This window comes from Cnephaeus nilssonii (assembly GCF_951640355.1).
Source record: "Cnephaeus nilssonii genome assembly, chromosome: 6".
NCBI lineage: Eukaryota > Metazoa > Chordata > Mammalia > Chiroptera > Vespertilionidae > Cnephaeus > Cnephaeus nilssonii.
This window is the reverse complement of record NC_137077.1, coordinates 21,932,380-21,954,849: the sequence shown is the minus strand read 5'-3', so window position 1 is coordinate 21,954,849 and position 22,470 is coordinate 21,932,380. Positions and strand designations below refer to the sequence as shown.

The window sequence follows — 22,470 nt, the reverse complement described above, 5'->3', positions numbered from 1 at the left end:
AAGTTAACATCAGTGAATCAGTTGCTGGGATTCCCACAGGGATTGGGCCTAAACCGGCAGTCAGACATCCCCCAAGGGGTTCCCTGATTGGAGAGGGTACAGGCTGGGCTGAGGGAACCCCCCCTCCATGCACGAATTTCGTGCACTGGGCCACTAGTATATATATAAAAGGCTAAGTCACAAACCATCCATTGTCTGACCAGCTGGCCGGCCAGCCCGCCAGTACATATGATGCGCACTGGCAATTTAAAAATAAACGTTGATTTGCGCATGTGCAATACATACTGTATAAAGCTTTCACTGGTGCCAATCTAGACAGAGTAGGAATATTCCTACCTGAACCGGTTTTCGGACATGGTCGGTTATATGTTGCTTTTTCTAGAGTTCAAAGAGTGTGTGATGTTAAAGTTAAAATTGTAAATACTTCATCACAAGGGAAATTAGTCAAGCACTCTGAAAGTGTTTTTACTCTTAATGTGGTATACAGGGAGATATTAGAATAAGTTTATTCAATTTATCAGTCATTGTTTTTACCAATGTTTTTATATCATGTTTTTGTTGTTTTTATATCATGTCTTTGTTGTTATATCACGTTGTTATTTCTTCTAATTAATTTCCTTTCAATGGGCCCAAATCCATGCACCAGACCACTAGTACTACCATAAGAATTGTACTTCATAAATAAAAGAAATAAGGTATTTCAGGTATAACTTAGCCTTGCTTCTCACATGTAACTAATATTTAGAGCTGACAGAGGATTTTTTAAAATAGTTTTTATTGATTTCAAAAAGTAATGGAGAGAGAGAGAGAGAGAGAGAGAGAGAGAGAGAGAGAGAGAGAGATCAATGACAGGAGAGAATCATTGATTGGCTGCCTCCTACAAGTTCCACACTGGGGATCGAGCCTGCAACCTGGACGTGTGCCTGACCACAGAATTGAATCCTCCTGGTTCTTAGGTTAATGCTCAACCACTGAGTCATGCTGACAGGGCCTGACAGAGGATTTTAATTATTTGAATTGAGTCAAAATCTCAGAAGCATTAAGAGTTTTTAAATAGAGAGAAATAAATTAGGGAATGGGAAGAAAATGGACTGTGGAGTGAGGAAGATCTGAGTTTAAATTTTAATCCCATAAGTTATAATGTGGTGATGTGTTACTTGATCTCAGTATACTAATCTATAAAATGAGATAATAATACTATCTCTCAGGGTCCCCGAGAAAAATGAATAAGATATCGTAATGTACACACTGGATATATACTAGATCCACCAGTTAGAAAAATATATTCTAATTGATCAATTTTATTACATTGAGTTTTGCCATATGCTAATTTCACATATGTTATCTGTGTTTCTGAATCTTAGTGGGCCTAATTCTCAACTAACAAAACAAAACAAACAAACAAAAAACTCAAATTAACTGTATTTGCCTTTGGTTAAACTTTTAAAGAACTTGTATTGATATTTTTTGTGTGTTTTAGAAGAAAATGAGATATGTATTTAACCCCACCCCATAAAGACTCTTTACTTTTGGTCAAAGCATATTTAGTTTACATACATATTTTCTGATAAAGAAAAAAAGTGATGCAAACAATTTTTATATTTCTATCAGATTAAAATATAATTTTAAAAACTAAATTTAATCATTAAATCTTATTCACTGAAATTTTAGAGTCTACATTACCTTGAATTTGATTTAAAAAGCAGCTGAATCCTGCTGCCTGATCAAATACCTAATTTAACCTAAATTCTGTGGGGGTGATATCACCAAGAGATGAGAATTCCTAATAGAATTTGGTCATTGAAGTACTCATAGTTTAGAGATTTCATATGTAATTTCTGAAGAAGGCCATAAAATATTACCATGGTTTTGTTCATCAATAATTACCAATACACCTTCTCCTCCTAGGTACACCTTTGGCCAACCTGTGCAAGGAAAAGCCCAAATCAAGGTGTGCAGAGAATATTTTTCCCCTGGGAATTGTGAAACAGACAACAATGAAATATGTGAACAATTTATTGTGCAGGTACAGATCATAATCTTTATTTCAAAACAAGTTCAATTTATTATTATTCTTTCTTTGATTTCATTTATAAAAGGTATATAACACTTTTCATCTTGTGAATAACAGAGGTTGCAGGTAGATAAGGTAAAGAATGAGGAAGAAAATACAATGTTTAACAATAGTCTCTTATTCTCTAGACTATGTAAATTGTTACCCACCTATGAAATAATACATTTTTAGAATTGAAAGCTGTTATTGGCTCCCTTATGTTATAAACTGGGTGGCCAGATTATTATGATCTCTGAACGCATAATAATCTGGCCACTCAGTGTATATATATATATAGAGAGAGAGAGAGAGAGGCCCAGTGCATGGGTGGGGTCCAGCCAGCCTGGCCAAGGGGAGGGGACATGGGCAGTTGGCTGGCCTGCCTGCTGGTCGAGCTCCTGGTCGAGGGGAAAATTTGCATATTAGCCTTTTATTATATAGGCTATACACTGAGTGGCCAGATTATTATGCATTAGATTATTATGCATTCAGAGATCATAATAATCTGGCCACTCAGTGTATTTTGTCTAGGTGACCTCCCTGATCTTTCTTTGGAGAATCATTAATTACCCTTTAAATAAATTAATCCTTCATAGTATTCCCCATGCAAGCTAGAATTGTTCTTATGAAAGAAAGGTCATTTGAAAACATCTGCAATTCAGAGTATCTGCATTTATTACTTTAGATTTGAAGTTCATTTTTTTAAAATATCATTCAGTTCCATGTTTATCTTTTTAAAATTTTTTATTGTTGACACTATTACAAATGTCCCCCATTTTCCTCCTCTTTGCCCACCTTCACTCACCCCTCTCCCTCACTCTCCACCTACTCTCTCCCCCACTCCCTCCCTTCAGCCCCACCGGCCTTCACCACACTGTTATCAGTGCCCATAGGCTATGCATATATGTTCTTTGGCTAATTGTTCACCTTCTTTTATCCAGTCCCGCCTCTACCCCATTCCCCTCTGAGATCTGTCACTCTGCTCCATGCATCCATCCCTCTGTTCCTATTTAGTTCACCAGATTATTTTTTAACTTGTTCCCATCCACATTGTTTCCAGGAGAATAACCCTGACATCTGTAAAATATGCAATATCTCCTTACTTTGTTTTAATTGGTTATGAAAACTACCTCCCCCCATCTTTTGTAATTCTGTGGTCATTTCAACAAGTCTGTGATATGGAGCCATTGGGTGTTGGAGGGAGATAAGTATCTGTGCTGAAATTCCATATTCTTTAAAGACTTTTGGATCCCTAACTTTTTCTTTGTATCTTCTCTTTATCTTTCAGTTGGAAAATGGTTGTGTTTCTCAAATTGTAAATACAAAGGTCTTCCAACTTTCCCGTTCTGGATTTTTCATGTTATTTCATATCACTGTAACTGTGACAGAAACTGGGACAGGTAATGGTTGTATTTTATTGGCAACTTGAGGATATATGCAGCTTACTAGAAAGAAGTTTATTGAGTTAGTAACACTCACCAACTACAGATCATTAATTGCTCAATAGAGTAAAGTGCAGTACATTTGCTAATAGGTCAACCTGAGGGTTGTTTTTCAATAAGATTTTTCTAATAATATTTAAAGTAAAAGTATTATGTAAATGCTACACTCAACTTGGAACAGTATCACATTTGTTTGCTTTGCTTAAGAGCTACTACAAAAAAGTTGAGTAGTTGTTACAGAGACCATGGAGTCCAAAAGCTTAAAATAATTACTGTCAGATCCTTTACAAGAGAAATTTATCTATCTCCCATCTAATACAACTGGGAACATTACAAGTGCAAAAGTTAGTGAGAAATTCATAAGATTGCACATAAATGATTCATCTTCCTTAACACTATTTTTCATTTGTTATAGGTGTGCAGATCAGTGAAAAATCTTCTATATCTATCACTTCATTTCTTGGGACAGTGAACTTTGAGAACACGGACCCTTTCTATAGAAGAGGAATTCCTTTTTTTGGCACAGTAGGTTTGACTAAAATATATATATATATATATATGTTCTCATTTCACTTTCTTGGATCATAGGTTGCCCTTTGAAATTTTCTGGACATGTTTTTCCTACTTTCATAACACATTGCAACATTACTACATCTGACATACTGGAAAAAGTCCTAGGCTAAAAGAAAGTGGTAGATAAAAGTATAGCTGTTTTCATATTATATATTTACTTAATGGAATATCTGTCAGAATTTAAGAAAATTACAATAAATGATTACATTTATGAATAGAAAATTTCTTCTCAGTAGCGATGTGACAGTTTGAATTTTAAAAATCAATCCTTCTCTCTCTCGTTCTCTCTCTCTCTTTTTTTTTTTTTTTTTTTTTGTACAGCTTAAATTTTCTGGTCCTAATAATGTCCCGATGGTGAACAAGCTATTGCAATTGGAGCTCAATAACAAATTTATAGGAAATTACACCACAGACGAGAATGGTGAAGCTCAGTTATCCATTGACACTTCAGACATATTTGATGCGGAGTTCATCCTGAAAGTAAGACATAAAAGAGTAGACGTGACCCCACAGAGCATTCCAATGTTAGGAATTTTGAATGTTAGGAATCTCTTAAAAGATAACTTATATTGAGAATGTATTTTAACAGAGTTTCAAAATTTAGGGTATTTTATATATTTGCTTGTTCATTAGATAATACATGAGAATACTTATTCAAGAGGATGAGATAATAATAGCCCATAATTATTATAAACTAGAGGCCCGGTACACGGATTCATGCAGGGTGTGTCTGGCTGGTCTCGCCCAGTTGCCCAGTCCCAATTGGGGCCAATTGGGGCCAGCCAGCCAGGAAGGGACCATGGGAGGGCTCCAGGGCATGTCCAGCCCATCTCTCCCAGTCCCTATTGGCCAGACCTCAGCAGCAAGCTAACTTACTGGTTGGAGCATCTCCTCCCTGGTGGTAAGTGCGTATCATAGCAACTGGTCAAAAGGTTGGTCAAACGGTCAAACGAATGGTCAGACACTTAGCATATTAAGCTTTTATTATATAGGATTCTATAACAACTTATTTTCCTCTGAGAAACTAGAAATAGCTCATGAAAAGTATTTGACTCTTTTCCTTTGATCATTTTATGCATAGATTAGGAGTCATAATACTATGATTTCTCTTTTTCTGCTTCTTAAACAGAATTTTACAATTAAACAATTTATCAATGTTTAAGTGTAACTTGAAAGACACAGAACCTGAAGGCTCATCTCTGATTTCAATTACAAAGTAAAAATAAATACTTCATTGTAAGCCTAATGAAACAGACATACAATTATGGCCATGGTTTGTATACAAAAAAGAGGAGAGTGCTTATATTATTTTAAATTCTAATAACTTAATGTTTAAAGTCAGCCACAAGCTGAGGTTTCTCTCTGCTTTGAAGGGATTAGAAGCTTTTCATTCTGTAGTAATTACTGTCCTTGAAAGACAGCTCTAAGATCCTTTGCTTTCTTTTATCTTATTAGGCCACATTTGTTCACCCTAAGAACTGCTATGTTCCCAGCTGGTTAACACCTGAGTATTTGGATGCCCAAATATCAGTCCCACGCTTTTACTCCCAAACCAACAGCTTCCTGAAGATTGTTCCTGAACCAAAGCAGCTTAGATGCAATCAACAAAAGATTGTTAATGTGCATTACTCCCTGAACAGTGAAGCATACAGGGAAGAGTCAAATATAAACTTCTTTTATTTGGTAAGTCTTGGCTGGTGGATTCTTGGATTTTGTCTGTCTGCTTAGCATGGTACAGTTTAGAACTTGTCCATCAGTCATGCATGCCAGTCTGAGGAGGCCAACCCAACCTCACTTTGCTGGTGAATGATATTGGCACCATTAAAAACAAACACAGAAACAAATAAATGAACACATAAAAGGATTCAGGCAATTTCCCTAAGGTTGAAAAACGTACCCTTCTGAGTCTGCTATTTTAAGAATTTAATTATAACTCACATCAAGTAAGTATTTATGTCCCTTTGTGAGAGTAAAATATTAGGCAGATACCAGAGACTAAGTGGAAAGCTGATTTTGATAAATACTAAAAGAAATTAGCCCTTTTTGTTTTGTCCTTATATTTATTCATTTTGTCTCTAGAAGGCATATTGAAAGGTGAAAAGCTACAGACTTGGAAATTACAACTCCTAATTAAAATCCTCCACCCTCTCCTAGTTTTCATGCAAGCTAGTTGATATTGGACAGATTGTTTAAACTTCCTAAGCCTTAGCTGCCTCAGCTGTATATTTGTAATTGGAAATAATAAGACATCTCCTAGGGCCAGTAGTTTGTGTCAGACACTGTTATGAGGGCTTTACATGTGTTAACTCATTAATCAACCTTCTGAGTAGCTCAATTTTACAAATAAAATAACAGAGGCAAGGAATTGAAATGACTTGGCTTATTCAAAGCCAGGCAGGCTGGACAATTTCAGAGCTTTATGCAACCCTTACTCAGTGCACTGCATACTATTTAACAAGCTTCTAGCACATAATATATTCTCAATAAATTATAGTGACTTTCTCTGTTCTTTTCCAAGTTTTGCAAAGTCCATTTTTAATATTTATTCATGGAAAATATCCTATCTTACAGATACATCCCTAGATTGTTCAGAATTACAGAATTAACACTAGATTGTTCATTATTTAATAATTTTATGATATATTAAATAATATGATTTCAGATATTGTGTTTTCTTTTTGCTTCACAGATGATGGCAAAAGGGGCTATCTTGCTCAGTGGACAAACGGAAATCAGAGACAAAGGTGTTTACAATACATTAGTATTTTTTAAATATGTACTCCACCTTCATTTTTCTTTATTTTTAAGAAAATGTTATAGTGCTAGAGTCAAAAGGTTAGGTTAGAAGAGTGCTTAACATTACTATTTGTGAGTGGAGGGCAATAGTTAGCGTGATCCAACATAACTTACTAAATATTTTGATGAAAGAGATTTCAGCCAGTTTCTTTATTGCCAGGTTATTAAGTACACTAGAGGCCCAGTGCATGAAATTTGTTCAGGGCCGGGGGGGGGGGGGGGGTGGGCAGTAATCCCTCAGCCTGGCCTGCACCCTCTCCAATCTGGGAGCCTTCGGGGGATGTCCGACTGCCGGTTTAGGACATCCTTCTCACAAACTGGAACAGCTAGCTCCTAACCACTCGCCTGCCTGCCTGCCCTAGCCACTCTGCCTGCCACCTTGATCCCCCTAACTGCTCTCCCCTGCTGGCCTGATGGCCCCTAACTGCCTCTGCCTCAGCCTTGCTACTGTGGCTTTGTCCGGAAGGACATCAGGAAGACATCCAGTCTAATTAGCATATTACCCCTTTTTAGTATAGATTGTAGAAAAGTGATGCCCAAAACCTAAATACCATTATTGACTCAATTATGCAGTGTTCATATTTGTATATAGAGTTTCCATTACTTAATTCATTTGTCTTTAAAGTAAAGCCCAATTTGCTCTTTCTATCCATAAGCCATTCCCTTTTATGTAAGTGTACCCAGTGAGCCAGGAACCTTTTGGCATTGCATCCCTTGATGACATCTCCTATTTACACAGCCTGGAATGGACAGTTCTCATTCCCGATCAACATCAGTGCTGATCTGGCTCCTGTGGCCGTCATGCTCGTCTACACCCTTCACCCCAGTGGGGAAATTGTGGCTGACACTGTCAAATTCCAGGTTGAGAAGTGCTTTAAAAACAAGGTGATGTGTGGGTTGTTTTTTTTTTCTATTTCTTGCTGGTCCTGAGTGAGAGAGGTGAGCACTTTTCTCCCTGTCATCTCACTCCTATAAACTCTACAAGGTATTCTCAATAAATGTTGGTATAATTAAATTATTAGGGGATAAGAGAATCGCCAAACAGAATGAATAAATTTTGGCAGCAATGCCAATCCTGAGATGATGGGAGGATGTCCCTGGAGGGGAAGCGAGGGTGATAGTAGGCAGGAAAAATATAGGTACAGAAATCTATACAGATGTATTTGGGGGAAAAACTGAGACTATTCCAATTCTATTCATATGAAATTATCTTACACTCATTCTTTTCTTCCTCTCCTTCAGGTTAGCATCAAGTTCTCTGAGGAGCAGGGACTCCCTGGCTCCAACACCATCCTCTATCTAGAAGCCGCCCCTGACTCCCTCTGCGCACTCCGGGCTGTGGATAAGAGCGTTCTTCTACTGAAATCAGAACAAGAGCTGTCAGCTGAAAGTGTAAGCACTCCGATTTCCCAATTTTTACCTGGACTCCTGCAAGTCTAACCCTTCAGATGATATTTTTGAGATGGAACATGTTTAAATATCAAATATTCTCTTCCTTTATTCCTTCACGGATTACATACTTAATTATTTCTCTCATCAGACCCAGCACTTATAACAATACAGAATTCAGTCGATAGTTATAACAGGGTAGGGATCATATAACAATGTGATTTTGAAAAAAGTAATATCTGTAATTATATGTATGTGGAAACCTAGAGTTAAATCTCTGTGTTGAAAGATATGCTTGGCTCATAGTGGGTTTGGCTCAGTGGATAGAGCATCCGCCCCAGGACAGAAGAGTCCCGGGTTTGATTCCAGTCAATGGACACTCGTACCTAGCTTGCAGGCTTGATCCCCAGCCCTGGTCAGGATTTGAGGCAACCAATCGATGTGTCTTTCTCACATCAATATTTCTCTCTCTGTGTCTCTTCCTCTCCCTTCCACTCTTTCTAAAAATCAATAGAAAAATATAATCAGGTGAGGATTAACAACAACAACAACAAAAGATATGCTTTACAACAATTTAAAGTTATAATCTATTGATTCATTTTGTATTTTCACTAGAGGCCCGGTGCACGAAATTCATGCACGAGGGTGGGGGGATGTCCCTCAGCCCAGCCTGCACCCTCTCCAATCTGGGACCCCTTGAGGGATGTCCGACGGCCCGTTTAGACATCCCTCTCACAATCCCGGACTGCTGGCTCCCAACTGCTCGCCTGCCTGTCTTCCTGATTGCCCCTAACCACTTATGCCTGCCAGCCTGATCATACCCTAGCCACTCCCATGCCAGCCTGATTGATGTCTAACTGCTCCCCTGCCAACCTGTTTGCCTCCAACTTCCCTCCTCTGCCGGCCTGGTCACCCCTAACTGCCGTCCCTTGCAGGCCTGGGTCACCCTCAACTGCCCTCCCCTGCTGGCCATCTTGTGGTGGCCATCTTGTGTCCACATGGGGGCAGGATCTTTGAACACATGGGGGCAGCCATATTGTGTGTTGGAATGATGGTCAATTTGCATATTACTATTTTATTAGATAGGATAGAGGCCTGCTGCATGGGTGGGGGCCAGCTGGTTTGCCCTGAAGGGTGTCCTGGATCAGGGTGGGGGTTCCCTTGGGGTGTGGGGCGGCCTGAGCGAGGGGCCTGTGGTGGTTTGCAGGCCAGCCAAGCCCCCTGGCAACCCACCAGAGGCCCTGGTATCTGGAATTTATTTACCTTCTACAATTGAAACTTTGTAACCTGGAGCGGAACCAAGCCTCCTGCTCGCTCCGTGGCTGGCAGCCATTTCTGTTGGGGTTTGTGTATATCTTCTATAATTGAAACTTTGTAGCCTTAAGCAGAGGCCTGGGCTGGCCAGGGTGTGCCGAAAGCTTTGCTTCTTCCATTGCTGGGGGGCAACTCTAGCCTCCTGCTCTTTCCAGCTCCATGGCTGCTGCCATTTCTGTTTGGATTTGTTTACCTTCTATAATTGAAACTTTGTAGCCTTGAGTGGAGGCTTAGGTGGCAAATGCAGGTGGAAAGCTTGGCTTTCTCCTTTGCCTGGGAAACCCAAGCCTCCCTCCTGCTTTCTGTGGCTGTAGCCATCTTGGTTGGGTTTATTTGCATACTCGTTCTGATTGGCTGGTGGGCATGGCTGGTGGGCATGGCTTGTGAGTGTAGCGGAGTGATGGTTAATTTGCATATTACTCTTTTATTAGGTAGGCTAAGCATTTTCAGACTAGCAATCCCAGAATTTCACACCAATTTGTTTCAGTTAACTGTTGGATATTTTCCCTTTATTTTTAACACAAGTATATGTAAATATGGAAATTTTTTTATTTTATTTTTTTATTATACCTTACCTTTAATATTATTTTGTTTTAGTTTCAGGTGTACAGCATAGCTGTTAGAGTCATATGCTTTAAAATGTGGTCCTCCCATTATTTCTAGTACCACCTGGCACCATACATAGTTATTACAATATTTTTTACTATATTTCCTATGCTGTACTTTACATCCCTGTGACTATTTTGTAACTACCAACCTGTGCTTTTTAATCCCTTTACCTTTTTCACCCAGTCCCTCAAACCCACTCTCCTCTGGCATCTATCAGTCTGTTCTCTGTATCTTTGAGTCTGTTTCAATTCTGTTTGTTTGTTTGTTTGTTTGTTTGTTTGTTTGTTTGTTTTGGAAATTTATGATCATGTTTAAAACTAAATTAATCATTTCAAAAATGTATTATTAAAACTATGCCTATTGTCCTAATCCACTTGGGCTGCTGTAGCATTTGGGCTACCACAGACTAGATAGCCTATAAATCACAGATATTTCAGTCTGAGATCCAGATGTGAGCACAGTCAGGTGCAGTGTCTCTTCCTGGTGACAGACTTCTCCTTGTGTCTTGATGGAAGGAACAAGGGCTATTTCTTGGGGACCTTTTATAAGGGCATTAATATCATTCTTGAGGGCTCTGCCCTCATGACCTAATCACCTTCTAAAGGTCCCACCTCCTAATACCATCACATTGGGCATTAGGACTCCAACATATGAATTTTGAGAAGACACAAACATTCAGACTGCAGCACCAGTGTATTGTAGAAAATGTGCAAAATAAAAGGATAAAAAAGAAAATCTTTTAAAAATCACTAATAATTGTAAAAGTTAGACATATGTACATTTTTGTTGTCATTTTTATTTATTTTATTCAAATTATTAGTATAAGTGAAAGTTTATTTTGAAAGTAACAGATGTAAAAGTAAGCCAGCTGAGCAGTGAAGGCTTAGAAAACAAGTTACAGAAGCAAAAGAAGGGCCATTGGAGCCTAGGAAAGGGAAAGGCAAAGATAACTCACCTGAGTGGAAGAAGAGGGGGAAGGGAAAAGTATAGGTGCTCCTTGAAAGAGGCATATGTGTTTTACGAATTAGATCTCATTGAAAAATGCAATTTTGTATTTTGCCTTTAACACTCTATAGTAAATCTAGTTTTAAATATAAATCTATAAAAATTAATTAATGACAATATCTAATAACCATGAATCAAGACATAAACTGTATAATTTTTCCATTGTAAAAGTGTTTTACTAAAGTTTTGTTATGAGAAGGGCAGGTTATCTGTATATTGAGTTCTAGGTTTCTGCTTTCTTTAAGTATCTTAAAAATGCCACTCCCCTATTGCCTTGCTTTGAATATAGCTTTTAAGACTTCTGACATAAGTCTAATTCATTTGTCCTTGTAAGTTATTTAATCTTTTTTGCCTGAGGGCCTTGAAGGCTTTTTTTCTTTATATTTTAAATTTGATAGTTTTAGTAAAACACCTGTAAGAATTTATTGTTTGGGAGAAATTTTCCTAAATACACAGTGACCCATACAATGTATAAACATAGATCTTTTATTTTCAGGATTTGTCTTGAATTATAATTCTAAATTTTAATTTTTCCATTGTTTCTTTCCCTCCTTCTAGTAAAACTTTATAAAGATGCTTCATCTCTACCTGCTTTCCAATTCAACCACTTTGCCTATGACCTGTTTTAATTCGTTCTTTCTCTCATTTTTATTCTCTTTTTTTCTCTGTTACTTTTTAACGTTTTCTTTCAGTCTATTTTTTTCTTGAGCTCCTAATAATTTAGATTTTATTTCTCTTTTATCTTACAGCAGTTTTGTTGGAATTCATTTTTTCCAGTTCTTGATAATTGGTGGAAGAATGAATGAGTTGACTCAAAAGTGTTGGATTAAATTGATTCAATATTTTTTAAAAAACAAAACCACAATAAATGGTTATGGCACAATTTTTCCAATTTTATAAAAATAAAATGAATGCTTAAAATCACTGAAAACCATGTGATATTTTTCCACAGGTGTATAACCTGCTTCCAAATATAGAACTCTATGGTTATTTCCATCATGGTCTCAACCTTGACGATGGCAAGGAAGACCCTTGCATTCCTCAGAAGGATATGTTTTACAATGGTTTGTATTACATACCTGTAGGCAACTATGGAGATGGAGACACCTATGATATTATCAGGGTAAGAACATTTAAAACTTTTTTATTTATTTTATCTCAATTTTAATACTCATACTGCATATCTATGTTTTATTATTTATGTATTTTTTTCCTATTCTTTGAGATAGAGATCAGTAATCTGCTTAAAGAACACACAAAAATTGTCTTACAAAAAAGAGATATTCATTTCTGTTGATTCTTTTGTTGAAAATAAATTAAGTGGCAGCTAAAATTATAAAACCTCATGTTGGAAGTAATGAGATAGTCTTCAATTTGTTGTGGTAAACTGAATGCAGAAATAGTCAAATAAAGAGTCTAGAATATTGTCTGGGCTACCAATTAGATATGCTAAGACCTCCATGAAAGAATCTTTATCATTGAAGTCACAGATATAAAGGAAAAAGGGCATAGATTTAGACAGACTTTAGTTTAAGTCCAAGACCTCCAAATTATTAACTCTACATTGTATATGTGTGTGCTTGAGTGTGTATATGTTTGATATTAATTAGGATCAAAGTAGTGCTATTTGTATTTTTCCCTTAAAATTAAATGAAAAATGATGTTAAATACTTAGCAAAATTCTAGCACATAATGAGTGGTGGATAAATAAGACTATCATTTTTCATTCAAATTAGATATTTTTCATACTTCAAATACAAGTGATTTAATTTCTAACATCCCAGACCCTTGCTAGGAGAGGAAATCTGTATATTTAGCACTATAATGTAGCTGATGGACCTGTTTTAGGTCTTGTGTGAAGGAAATGCACAACTTTTCTTTTGTTGTTTGTTTATTTGAAGGCCATGGGTCTGAAAGCCTTTACCAATCTCCGTTATCGGAAGCCAGAAGTATGTCCACTAGAGTGGAGGCCATTCTCCAGGAATTCATTTCTAATCGGACACATGTCTGAACCGATGTACAGTGCCCCACCTAAAATTGCATGTGAGTAATCTAGAATTCTGTGTTTGGGAGATGGCCAAAGGAGTATTTTGGATAAAACTATAAAAAATAGTATTTTACATGTAAATTAAGCTTTTTTTTTTTTTTTGCTAAAATTAGACATCCTGCAAAATAGGCAAAATAATGCAGGATGAGAATGGTTTGGGCTAAAAGGAAGAACTGGCTTCAAACATGAGAGGAAGTTTATTTTTATTGGTAGAACATAATATCAGAAGCGTATAGGAGCAGGTAATGTGTGGTGATATGGAAGGACAGTCATTATAAGTGAGTATGATACAGGAGAATGAGGGGTCCTTATGGGGCTTTATATCCTTATTATGTATAGACCATAATTCACAGAATTCAAGGCAGAGGATATTTTGATTCTCAGATAACCAAACAGATGGCATCAGAACAGTGTGTTCAAATACTAGTTCCATTTACCACTGGAAGAACTGGAAGCACAAAACTCAGTCATGGTCTTAGATGAATAAGTTAATTAGGTAGAACTCCAATGCAGAAATTTCATCAGGGAAGCAAAATGAAACAAGGTCATCAGAATAGAACCCAAATCAAAGTTGTATTCCAGATCTGAAAACACTTAACATCTTTTAAATCCCTCTGGCCTACCATGAGGATTAGTCCAGTAATTTAAGTGGGGTTGATCCTGAAGATGGATATCAGAAACACCACTTGAGAAAAATGAAAGGCCTGACAATGTTATACAAGGATAGACTCGCTGAGTTCAAGAGGCCCTATAAAGTCCAGAAGTTGAAACCATTTTGAAGTCCTGGTCAAGAGGTTGAAACTGTCTACTTTTCTGCTACTAGATTAAACCATATTAACGGAGCTTTATCAGACACATCTAAACTTTTCAGTGTCTTTGACTAAAATGGACTGAAACCCAAAGTCATTCATTTTCTTTAGCTGTTCATTTATTAGTTCACTCAACAAATATTTATTGGGGTCAGAAATTTAGTTACATACAGTAAAAGCAATGGCTTAATCTCTGCTTTCCTGGAACGTTTAGTCTAACAGGGAAGCCTTACAGTGAAACAGGTAATTCCAAAAACGTGGGAAGAGTACATTAAATGAAAATAAGGTCAATAGAAATGACCTAAATTTTTCAAGGACCTATTATGTCCTTCTGGAAAATGTTACATTTATACTAAGGCCTGAAAGAAGTTCTATGAAAAAATAAAGTAGAAATTAAAAGCACTCCAAAAATGGCAGAAGATGTGGTTCAAAGGCAAGTGTCAAGATAGCTAAAGCAAAAGGGATAAACAGACAGGTCATGAAGATCTTGTAAGGCATTTAAAGAATTTGGAATTAATTCTAATGCAGTAATACACTACTGACAAGTTTTAAGCAGACAATCTCATATGTGTTTTCAAAAGATCTCTGCTCCGTGGAAAAAGGGATTGGAACTTGTGCTAAGACTGTCTGTATGAAATGTTATAAAAGCTAGTAATAGAGTTGAGAGACAGTGGTGACTGGACTATTAATAAAAAGGCTATTTTCATTTGGTTGGTTATGATAAGAAATGCAGGATGTAGGGGGCGAGGGCCAAAGACAATTCTTAAATTTCTGATTTGGGTAAGTGGGTAGACTTATTTTGGTACCTGTCATGGAGATAGGAAATAGTGGAGAAAAGCAGGGGAAGATAATAATGAGTTTACTTTTGGGACCGTTGAATTTGAAATGCCTGTAAAGCATCCCAAAAGAAATGTGCACAAGGGTGTTGCATGCACAACATGGAGCTCAGAAGAGAGGTCCAGCTGGGAGACAGATTAGGATACCTCAGCGTAAGTATTGTAACGAAGCTATGTGTGAGGATATCAATGCGGACACAGTGCACAGTAGGAAAAAGAGGACCTGAAACAGAGCTCTTAGGAACAAATCAAGGACAAGGGATTCCATCCTCAAACAAAAATGGGAAAAGAGATGAGAAGTCCACTAGAAGGAGCTGGTATTATGGAAGTTAACTAGTGACTCTTGAACAGGACACGGTGATTAAGAATGTCAAATAACCTAGAGACCAAGCAAGTACAGAGTTAACAATATTAATGTCATTAGAAGCTTTAGTGAAAGTCGTGTTAGCCTAGCAGAATTGGCAGCTACCAAGACTGCTTTCTGGCCAACACCAGGGTGTCAGATGAGAAACTGGATTCAGTGACTAGACATCACTTTTTCTAAACTTAGCTGTGGAGGGACAATGTAGGCTGACTATTTGTTGTTAATAATGGGAGAGGTATGAGCATCAAAATGCTGATACCTAGACTGAGATATACGTTTATTGACAATGAGCCTCGGGAGCAAATTCCTATACTGCTTCACACTGAGCATATACAGTTAAAGACATAGCCTATAGATGTGTGCCGTTGAAATATGTATTTTCATTCTTCCAAAATAAAGAATTTCTCTTTTCTTTTGCCTGGTGAAGTCGCCAGTGAGGACTTGGGCTTTGTAGAATGGACTATCACAGAAACAGTAAGAACGAACTTTCCAGAGACATGGATATGGGACCTCGTCAGTGTCGAGTGAGCTTTCAACAATTCTCTTTCTCATGTGTCTTTATTTCTATTTTCTTTTTGTTATTATTTATTAAACATTATTTCTGGGTATATAAAGCAGTACCACATCTGTAATATTATGTAATACCATTCATTTGTATGAGTTGACCTAATTTTTTTCTTCAGAATGTTTCTCATTTACTAATTTCATGCATATAGATGTAACATGCCTCAATTTAATAAATAAAAAAACACACAATTCCTTGTTTAAAGGGATGTGACCTTTTTAAGGTTAAAGTTCATAAAAATACAGATCTCAAGACTTATTTAAACACTATAACCCTTTTGTAACCCTTCGTTAATGCTTGCTTATTTGTTTGTTTGTTTGTTTGTTGTTTATTTATTTATTTATTTATTGCTTTCTCTGGACTGATTTTTAGGTCCCAGTTTAGACAAAAATTTCATTTTGCTATTAACCTGTCCTTGTAGTTCCTCAGGTTCAGCAAATGTTTCACTCCTCATCCCTGATACTATAACTCGATGGGAGGCAAATGGCTTCTGTGTGAATGGTGATGCAGGGTTTGGCATTTCGTCAACAATTGGTCTGGAAGCCTCCCAACCTTTCTTTGTTGAAGTGACCCTACCCTTTTCAGTCGTTCGAAATGAAGAATCTGATGTGGTTGTCAATGTCTTCAGCTACCTGAATACATGTGCAGAGGTAAGTTTGTTCCCTTTGCTCTGGAGACCAAATCTAACAAGGGCAAAAAGGGCACTTAATATTTTCCTGGAATTTGGCCACATTCTTTTCATTCTCCGATGCAAAATGGTGCTATAAGGTAATAAGACTTGTTTCCATAGTCCTCAAACGAAAACAACCGCTTTCATTCACAGCAATGATTTAAATACTGCTTTGAGAATGTCAATTCATAATGATAAGTGTTCTGGCTTATTTACCTTTGTATAAGAAGAGTCATTTGGTATGTTTTATCTCTGATAACTTAAAATAGGTAAAGCAGAATTTTCTCAAGTTGGGAAGAGGAATAATAACAGCAAAGCATTTTAGCATGCCACCCTCATTACCATGACTTTTATTTTTTTTTTTTTTTTTTAGATTTCTGTGCAACTGGAAGAATCTGAGAATTTTGAGGCACATATCAGCACCCCTAAAAACAATGGCGCTGAGGTTATTCAAGCTGGAGAGAGAAAAACATATGTCTGGACTCTTATACCTAAGAAGTTGGGTAAGCAGCTATGTACCTATGCCAATCTCTGGTGGAAAACCAGCCCATTTTTATTGACCCTATTTTTCTTAAATTGTCTATACCCGTGGTCTGAAAACTGTGGCTCATGAGCCACATGCGGCTCTTTTGCCCCTTAAGTGTGGCTCTTCCACAAAATACCACGGCCTGGGGGAGTCTATTTTGAAGAAGTGGCATTAGAAGAAGTTTAAGTATAAAAAATTTGGCTCTCAAAAGAAATTTCAATCGTTGTACTGTTGATCTTTGGCTCTGTTGACTAATGAGCTTGCCGACCACTGGTCTATACAAACAATTTTTTCGATCCCATTTTTAATCCTCCTTTTTTTTTTAATTCTCAATTTAAAAGTCTTATTTTTATTAGCTAATTTCTGGTTGCTAATGTTTGAGTAAAGGAAAACCACCCTTCATTTGTATAAAAGCATAATGTGATCAAAATACAATAGAAATGCTAATTTTTGTGACCTATAAAATCTATATATGTTATCCTGAATGAAGGCCATATTTTTATTAATGCTGACCAATTCCTTCACTTCTCACTTATTCCTTCCTCACCTATCAGCATGAACCCATGTCACTTATACAAAAATTGCTCCTCAATTACAGTTGTCAGGATTTGCAAATTTATTAAATACTAAAGGGCCCACTGCATGAAATTCGTGCAAGAGTAGGCCTTCCTTCCCCCAGCTGCCGGCACCGGCTTTCCTCTGGCACCCGGGACCCGGGCTTCTGTTACAGCCCCAGCTTCACCCAGAAGGTCGTCCAGAAGGACATCCGGTCTAATTAGCATATATGCCTTTATTATTAGGGATATCATGAGACACCAAAAACCCTGAATATTTAGATGGAGATCAAACACTGAAAAGCATTGTCTCAGTGTATATATTACCTGCAACATAGAAAAATAAATTTGCAAGTATCTTCTTGAAAATATAAGGGAAGGGAAAAGTTAAAAGGATTCTAATAAACAAAGAATGATAGATGTGGTAGATGCATGATTGTCATTATCACTAATTTAAAAAATTAAGTGCCATTAAAATTTTCTTTATTTCATGTCCCATATTTATTGTATTATTTCTCTGAGTTTTTAAAATTTATTAAGGTGCCTGGCTGGTGTGGCTCAGTGGTTGAGTGTCAACCTGTGAACCAGGAGGTCATGGTTTGATTCCCGGTTAGGGCACAAGCCTGGTTGCAACTCAATCCCCAGTGGGGGCCATGCAGGAGGCAGCCGATCAGTGATTTTCTCTTATCATTGATGTTTCTGTCTCTCCCTCTCCCTTCCTCTCTGAAATCAATAAAGATATATTTTAAAAAGTTAAAAATTGTACCATTTATTAAAGTGACATTGGTTAGAAATATTAGATAGGTTTCAGGTGTACAATTCTATAAGATATCATCTGTATACTGTATTGTGTGCTCACCACCCCAAGTCAAATCTCCTTCCATCACCAACAACCAGTATTTTTATGAGATTGTTTTAGTTCATCTGTGATATTTATCTGCCTAAAACTACTTTCCCTTTTAGATTTTGTTTCTCAATTTTTCTAACTACACAGAGTTTTCAAAATTTTTACCCTGACAATTGAGTTAGAATACTGTACTAACTTGTATGGTTTTTATGGCATTAAGTGGGGAACACAGTTCTAAGAGGGAAGTATCGAAGGCTTTCCTAAAAAGAAACAAAATACAACAATAAACAAGAACAGTATATTGGTTATACATATTGGTATATAGGCAAATAGGTAATATTAAATCAAAAGAATTATATTTCTCAATCCTCTGATATTTTACAATTAAAAGGAAACTGGAGATTATGTGACCTTGATATTACAGAGGGTTAAAAGAAAATAGATTGCTTGCTAGCACTTGATTTAAATCCAGTGCCCTTTCCACAATGTCGTATTTTCCTGTTTTTGTTTACTTGATCTCAGGATAAGTTAGGAACCCTAGTTATCTGATGTTATGTCCCTATATTGTCATCTATAACATAAACAATATCAAGGAATCTCCTCATTGACTTTGCAGAACTATTATTTTTCCTTAAAATTTATCAAGTTCTAATTAATTAAATGAATTGCTTATTTAATATAAGGAATCTTGCCCTGGCTGGTTTGGCTCACTGGATGGAGCATCAGCCTGGGAACTGAAGGGTCCCAGGTTTGATTCCGGTCAAGGGCATGTACCTTGGGTACAGGTACATCCCCAGTGGGGGGCATGCAGGAGGCAGCTGATCGATGCTTCTCTCTCATCAATGTTTCCAACTTTCTATCCCTCTCCCTTTCTCTCTGTAAAAAATCAATAAAATATATTTAAAATATATATATATAAGGAATCTTGAAACAGGTAAAACAGAATATACCAAATTATTTCCTGTCAGGAGAAAGAAGAATGTATTTTAGTCTAAGCTTAAATATGATAGAATTCAGTTCCTCTGATTGAAAATGTGGTTCACAAACTCTCTATCATTTCCCATCATAGAAGGGCCCAATGTTCAATCTAATGTATGTTTGGGAATGTTTTCCAGGTAAAGTGAATATCGCTGTAGTTGCTGAGTTCGGACAAAGTAGTGCTTGTCCAAATGGAGATGAGCAGCAAAATCTAAACTGGAGAGATACTGTGCTCAAAAGTTTGTTGGTAGAGGTATGTACATGCAAAACTATCAAGCTCTCCCAGGTGAGAAACAGAATCTAATAGGTTAAATATTAAAAGACATTCCCTTTGAAGAGACTTCATTGACCATAGTTACTTTTGACACAGGCCATGTCATCTGGCCCAGAATAGTAAAACATCACTTAAAACAAGCTTGATGATTTTTTGTTTGCTCCTAACTCACAATGTTTTCTGTACACTTATTTTTATTCCCTTCCCCCTTTTTAATTGACTCCAATACAAGGCAAATCTACTTGCTTTACAATCCTACGTAGTTTCCATCATCCTCACCTGCAAAAAACTTTGTCTATTGGAGATGCTAAACAGTATCAGCATCTGTCATGTCCCAAAATGAAAAGTTATCTTTATCCAAAATATGGGAGTACAGGGCCTAAAATGGATGTTGGTAATGTACAGTGACTTCCAGATATAAACAGAAGGAGACAGTGAATGGATCTTCTCCCAAGGGCAAACACATCCAGCCATGCCTATGTACGTTGATGCTCGATTACTTTTCCTTCATGGAAAGATCATCCAGACTCATTACTTTGTGCTTGTTTTTGTTTACCCTTTGACAGCCCGAAGGTATTGAAAAAGAAATGACTCAAAGTTTCTTTATCCATACAACAGGTAAGAGGATCTTTTAGGTGGTAGACTTAGTCCTAATGAAAATTTATCAACACTTGTCATGTTGAGTACCCCAGAGATTTCATTTTAATTACTAATGGGGGATTATTTTTTTCACTTCCTAACTTTATGGTATAATTTTTGCCATAAAAAAACTATAGTATTTAGGGTGTTTTATTTTAGTTTATTTTAGTTTTAGTTCACCCAACTCATTGGTCTGCCTCAAACTATTTTTCCTATTTTATATATTTTCTGCTCCTCTTGTCATATGATTGTGACAAACTGTTGGACAGTGGTAAATCGAGATTATGCCCAAATTACACATAATGTAACCTTTGCTTTTGTACTCTTGGGATGAAACAATCACTGCCCCTCAATTGCTTGCTTAATGGCCTCACAGTACTGTTTTATCTAATTGATAATGATATGATTTTAATGACTAATAGGCATCTCTTTACCTATTGTGTGTGCTATTTTATATGTCATAGTCAGCAGTTTTTGACATTTTTTTTTTTATATTTAAGTAGTATAGGCACTAAACTAATGGAGAATAGTGGCCATTATCTAACATACAAATGCATATACCATTTTCTGAATGTATTGATACTCTAAACTAGATCAAAACCTCAATTTATGTCTTCTAACAAGCAACTTGTAAAATTTTTTTAAAAGAAATATATTTTATAATGTGTTTGTCCCACAAGTCTTTTTCTATTGTTTATGAAAGGAAGCCATCACATTGTTTATTTTATTGATATTTTCTTTCCAGGCACTAATGTCTCCATGCCAATAGTTTTGGATTTGCCGGATAATGTGGTAGAAGGATCAGCCAGGGCCTTTATCACTGTTGTGGGTAAGTTGGTTAAATTTTGTGTTTCACAATTATTTGAAAAGTCTTGATTGAGGTGGTCTTTTAAAATTCCTTAAAATAACAGGATGGAGAGATGTTTCTTATGCTATCCATTGGAGCAAAATTATTGTTGAGGATTATCCTCTAAACTTGTTTTTATATGAGGATCTGAAGGAATTATATCATCATTTTCAAATCTGTGTCCCTAGGAAACATTTGTTCTGGTGGAAGGTAATTGGTGTTTAGAAAGCAAAGAGTTGTATTATATTAATATGAAATATTAAATTCCCCTTTGGAGAATCAGAATAATCTTTGCTTGTTTTAAATGCTGGAAATATCCCCAGTAATAGGAGAAATCTGTTTTACAAGAGTAAAACTTGTTTATCTATCATTAACATTAACACCCTTAGGGAAAGGAATGGATTACAGCAGGGGTCCTCAAACTTTTTAAACAGGGGGCCAGTTCACTGTCCCTCAGACCATTGGAGGGCCGGACTATAGTTTAAAAAAAACCAACTATGAACAAATTCCTATGCACACTGCTAAGTTGGCTGCTAAGCAGGACAGGCAGCGGCGGCAAAAACACCCGGCGGGCCGGATAAATGTCCTCGGCGGGCCGCATGTGGCCTGCGGGCCGTAGTTTGAGGACCCCTGGATTACAGTTTATATAGTTCATAGGGTCAATTTCTCAAAAAACAAAGAAGCAAGCAAACATAATTTTTTAACTTTCTCTTCTCTGGTAATGAGATTTTTCAGAAACAATTTTCATACCAGAAATCCCATTAATTTTACCTTTCATATCTGTCTCCTTTTCAGAATCACTTCATGAAAATTTTCCTTGTTTCCACCTTTTAGACTCAATTTTTAAATATTTTCTACTTTCACTATGCCTCTTTAATCTGTACTTATCAATGCTCAGATGCCAACTTTAAGTGATAGTAACTTTCTGCTTTTCCTATTTTTAGGGGATGTTCTAGGACTTGCGATGCAGAATCTTGAGAATCTTCTGCAAATGCCCAGTGGAGGTGGAGAGCAGAATATTGCCCTGCTAGCATCTGATACTTATGTCCTTGACTACCTGCAATCTACTCAACAATTGACAGAGGAAGTTAAATCTAAGGCTTTCTCTTTCTTATCTAACGGTGAGAAGGTTCAAGTAATTTCTGCCCATAATAGATGAAATCAGTTGTTCCTGATACCAAGGTGTCAAAAAGCTGTTATTATGAGGTAGTCCCATGGGGGGAAAGTGGATCTGAACTGAGGTATATTCTGAGTTTGAACTATGTTTTTGTTTGTTTGTTTTGTTTTGGGTATTTTTGAGATTTTTTAGACTTTAATACCTGTGTGGTCATTT

At 36.8% G+C, this 22,470-nt stretch overlaps 1 protein-coding gene across 1 annotated transcript in view; it reads left to right on the top strand.

The window, feature by feature from the left end:
* LOC307102055 (alpha-2-macroglobulin-like protein 1) overlaps positions 1-22,470 on the top strand; it is a gene marked incomplete at both ends in the record, with an annotated part of 100,420 nt that overhangs the window by 8,189 nt on the left and 69,761 nt on the right. The window contains 17 exons of the mRNA XM_079775512.1: positions 1,909-2,026; positions 3,342-3,453; positions 3,911-4,020; positions 4,390-4,548; positions 5,524-5,751; positions 6,758-6,812; positions 7,604-7,749; positions 8,107-8,256; positions 12,134-12,304; positions 13,083-13,224; positions 15,665-15,761; positions 16,224-16,452; positions 16,846-16,975; positions 19,515-19,630; positions 20,218-20,269; positions 21,036-21,119; positions 22,082-22,258. Of these exons, the coding sequence (XP_079631638.1) occupies positions 1,909-2,026; positions 3,342-3,453; positions 3,911-4,020; positions 4,390-4,548; positions 5,524-5,751; positions 6,758-6,812; positions 7,604-7,749; positions 8,107-8,256; positions 12,134-12,304; positions 13,083-13,224; positions 15,665-15,761; positions 16,224-16,452; positions 16,846-16,975; positions 19,515-19,630; positions 20,218-20,269; positions 21,036-21,119; positions 22,082-22,258 (2,276 nt within the window). The remainder of the gene's footprint in view (positions 1-1,908; positions 2,027-3,341; positions 3,454-3,910; positions 4,021-4,389; positions 4,549-5,523; positions 5,752-6,757; positions 6,813-7,603; positions 7,750-8,106; positions 8,257-12,133; positions 12,305-13,082; positions 13,225-15,664; positions 15,762-16,223; positions 16,453-16,845; positions 16,976-19,514; positions 19,631-20,217; positions 20,270-21,035; positions 21,120-22,081; positions 22,259-22,470) is intronic.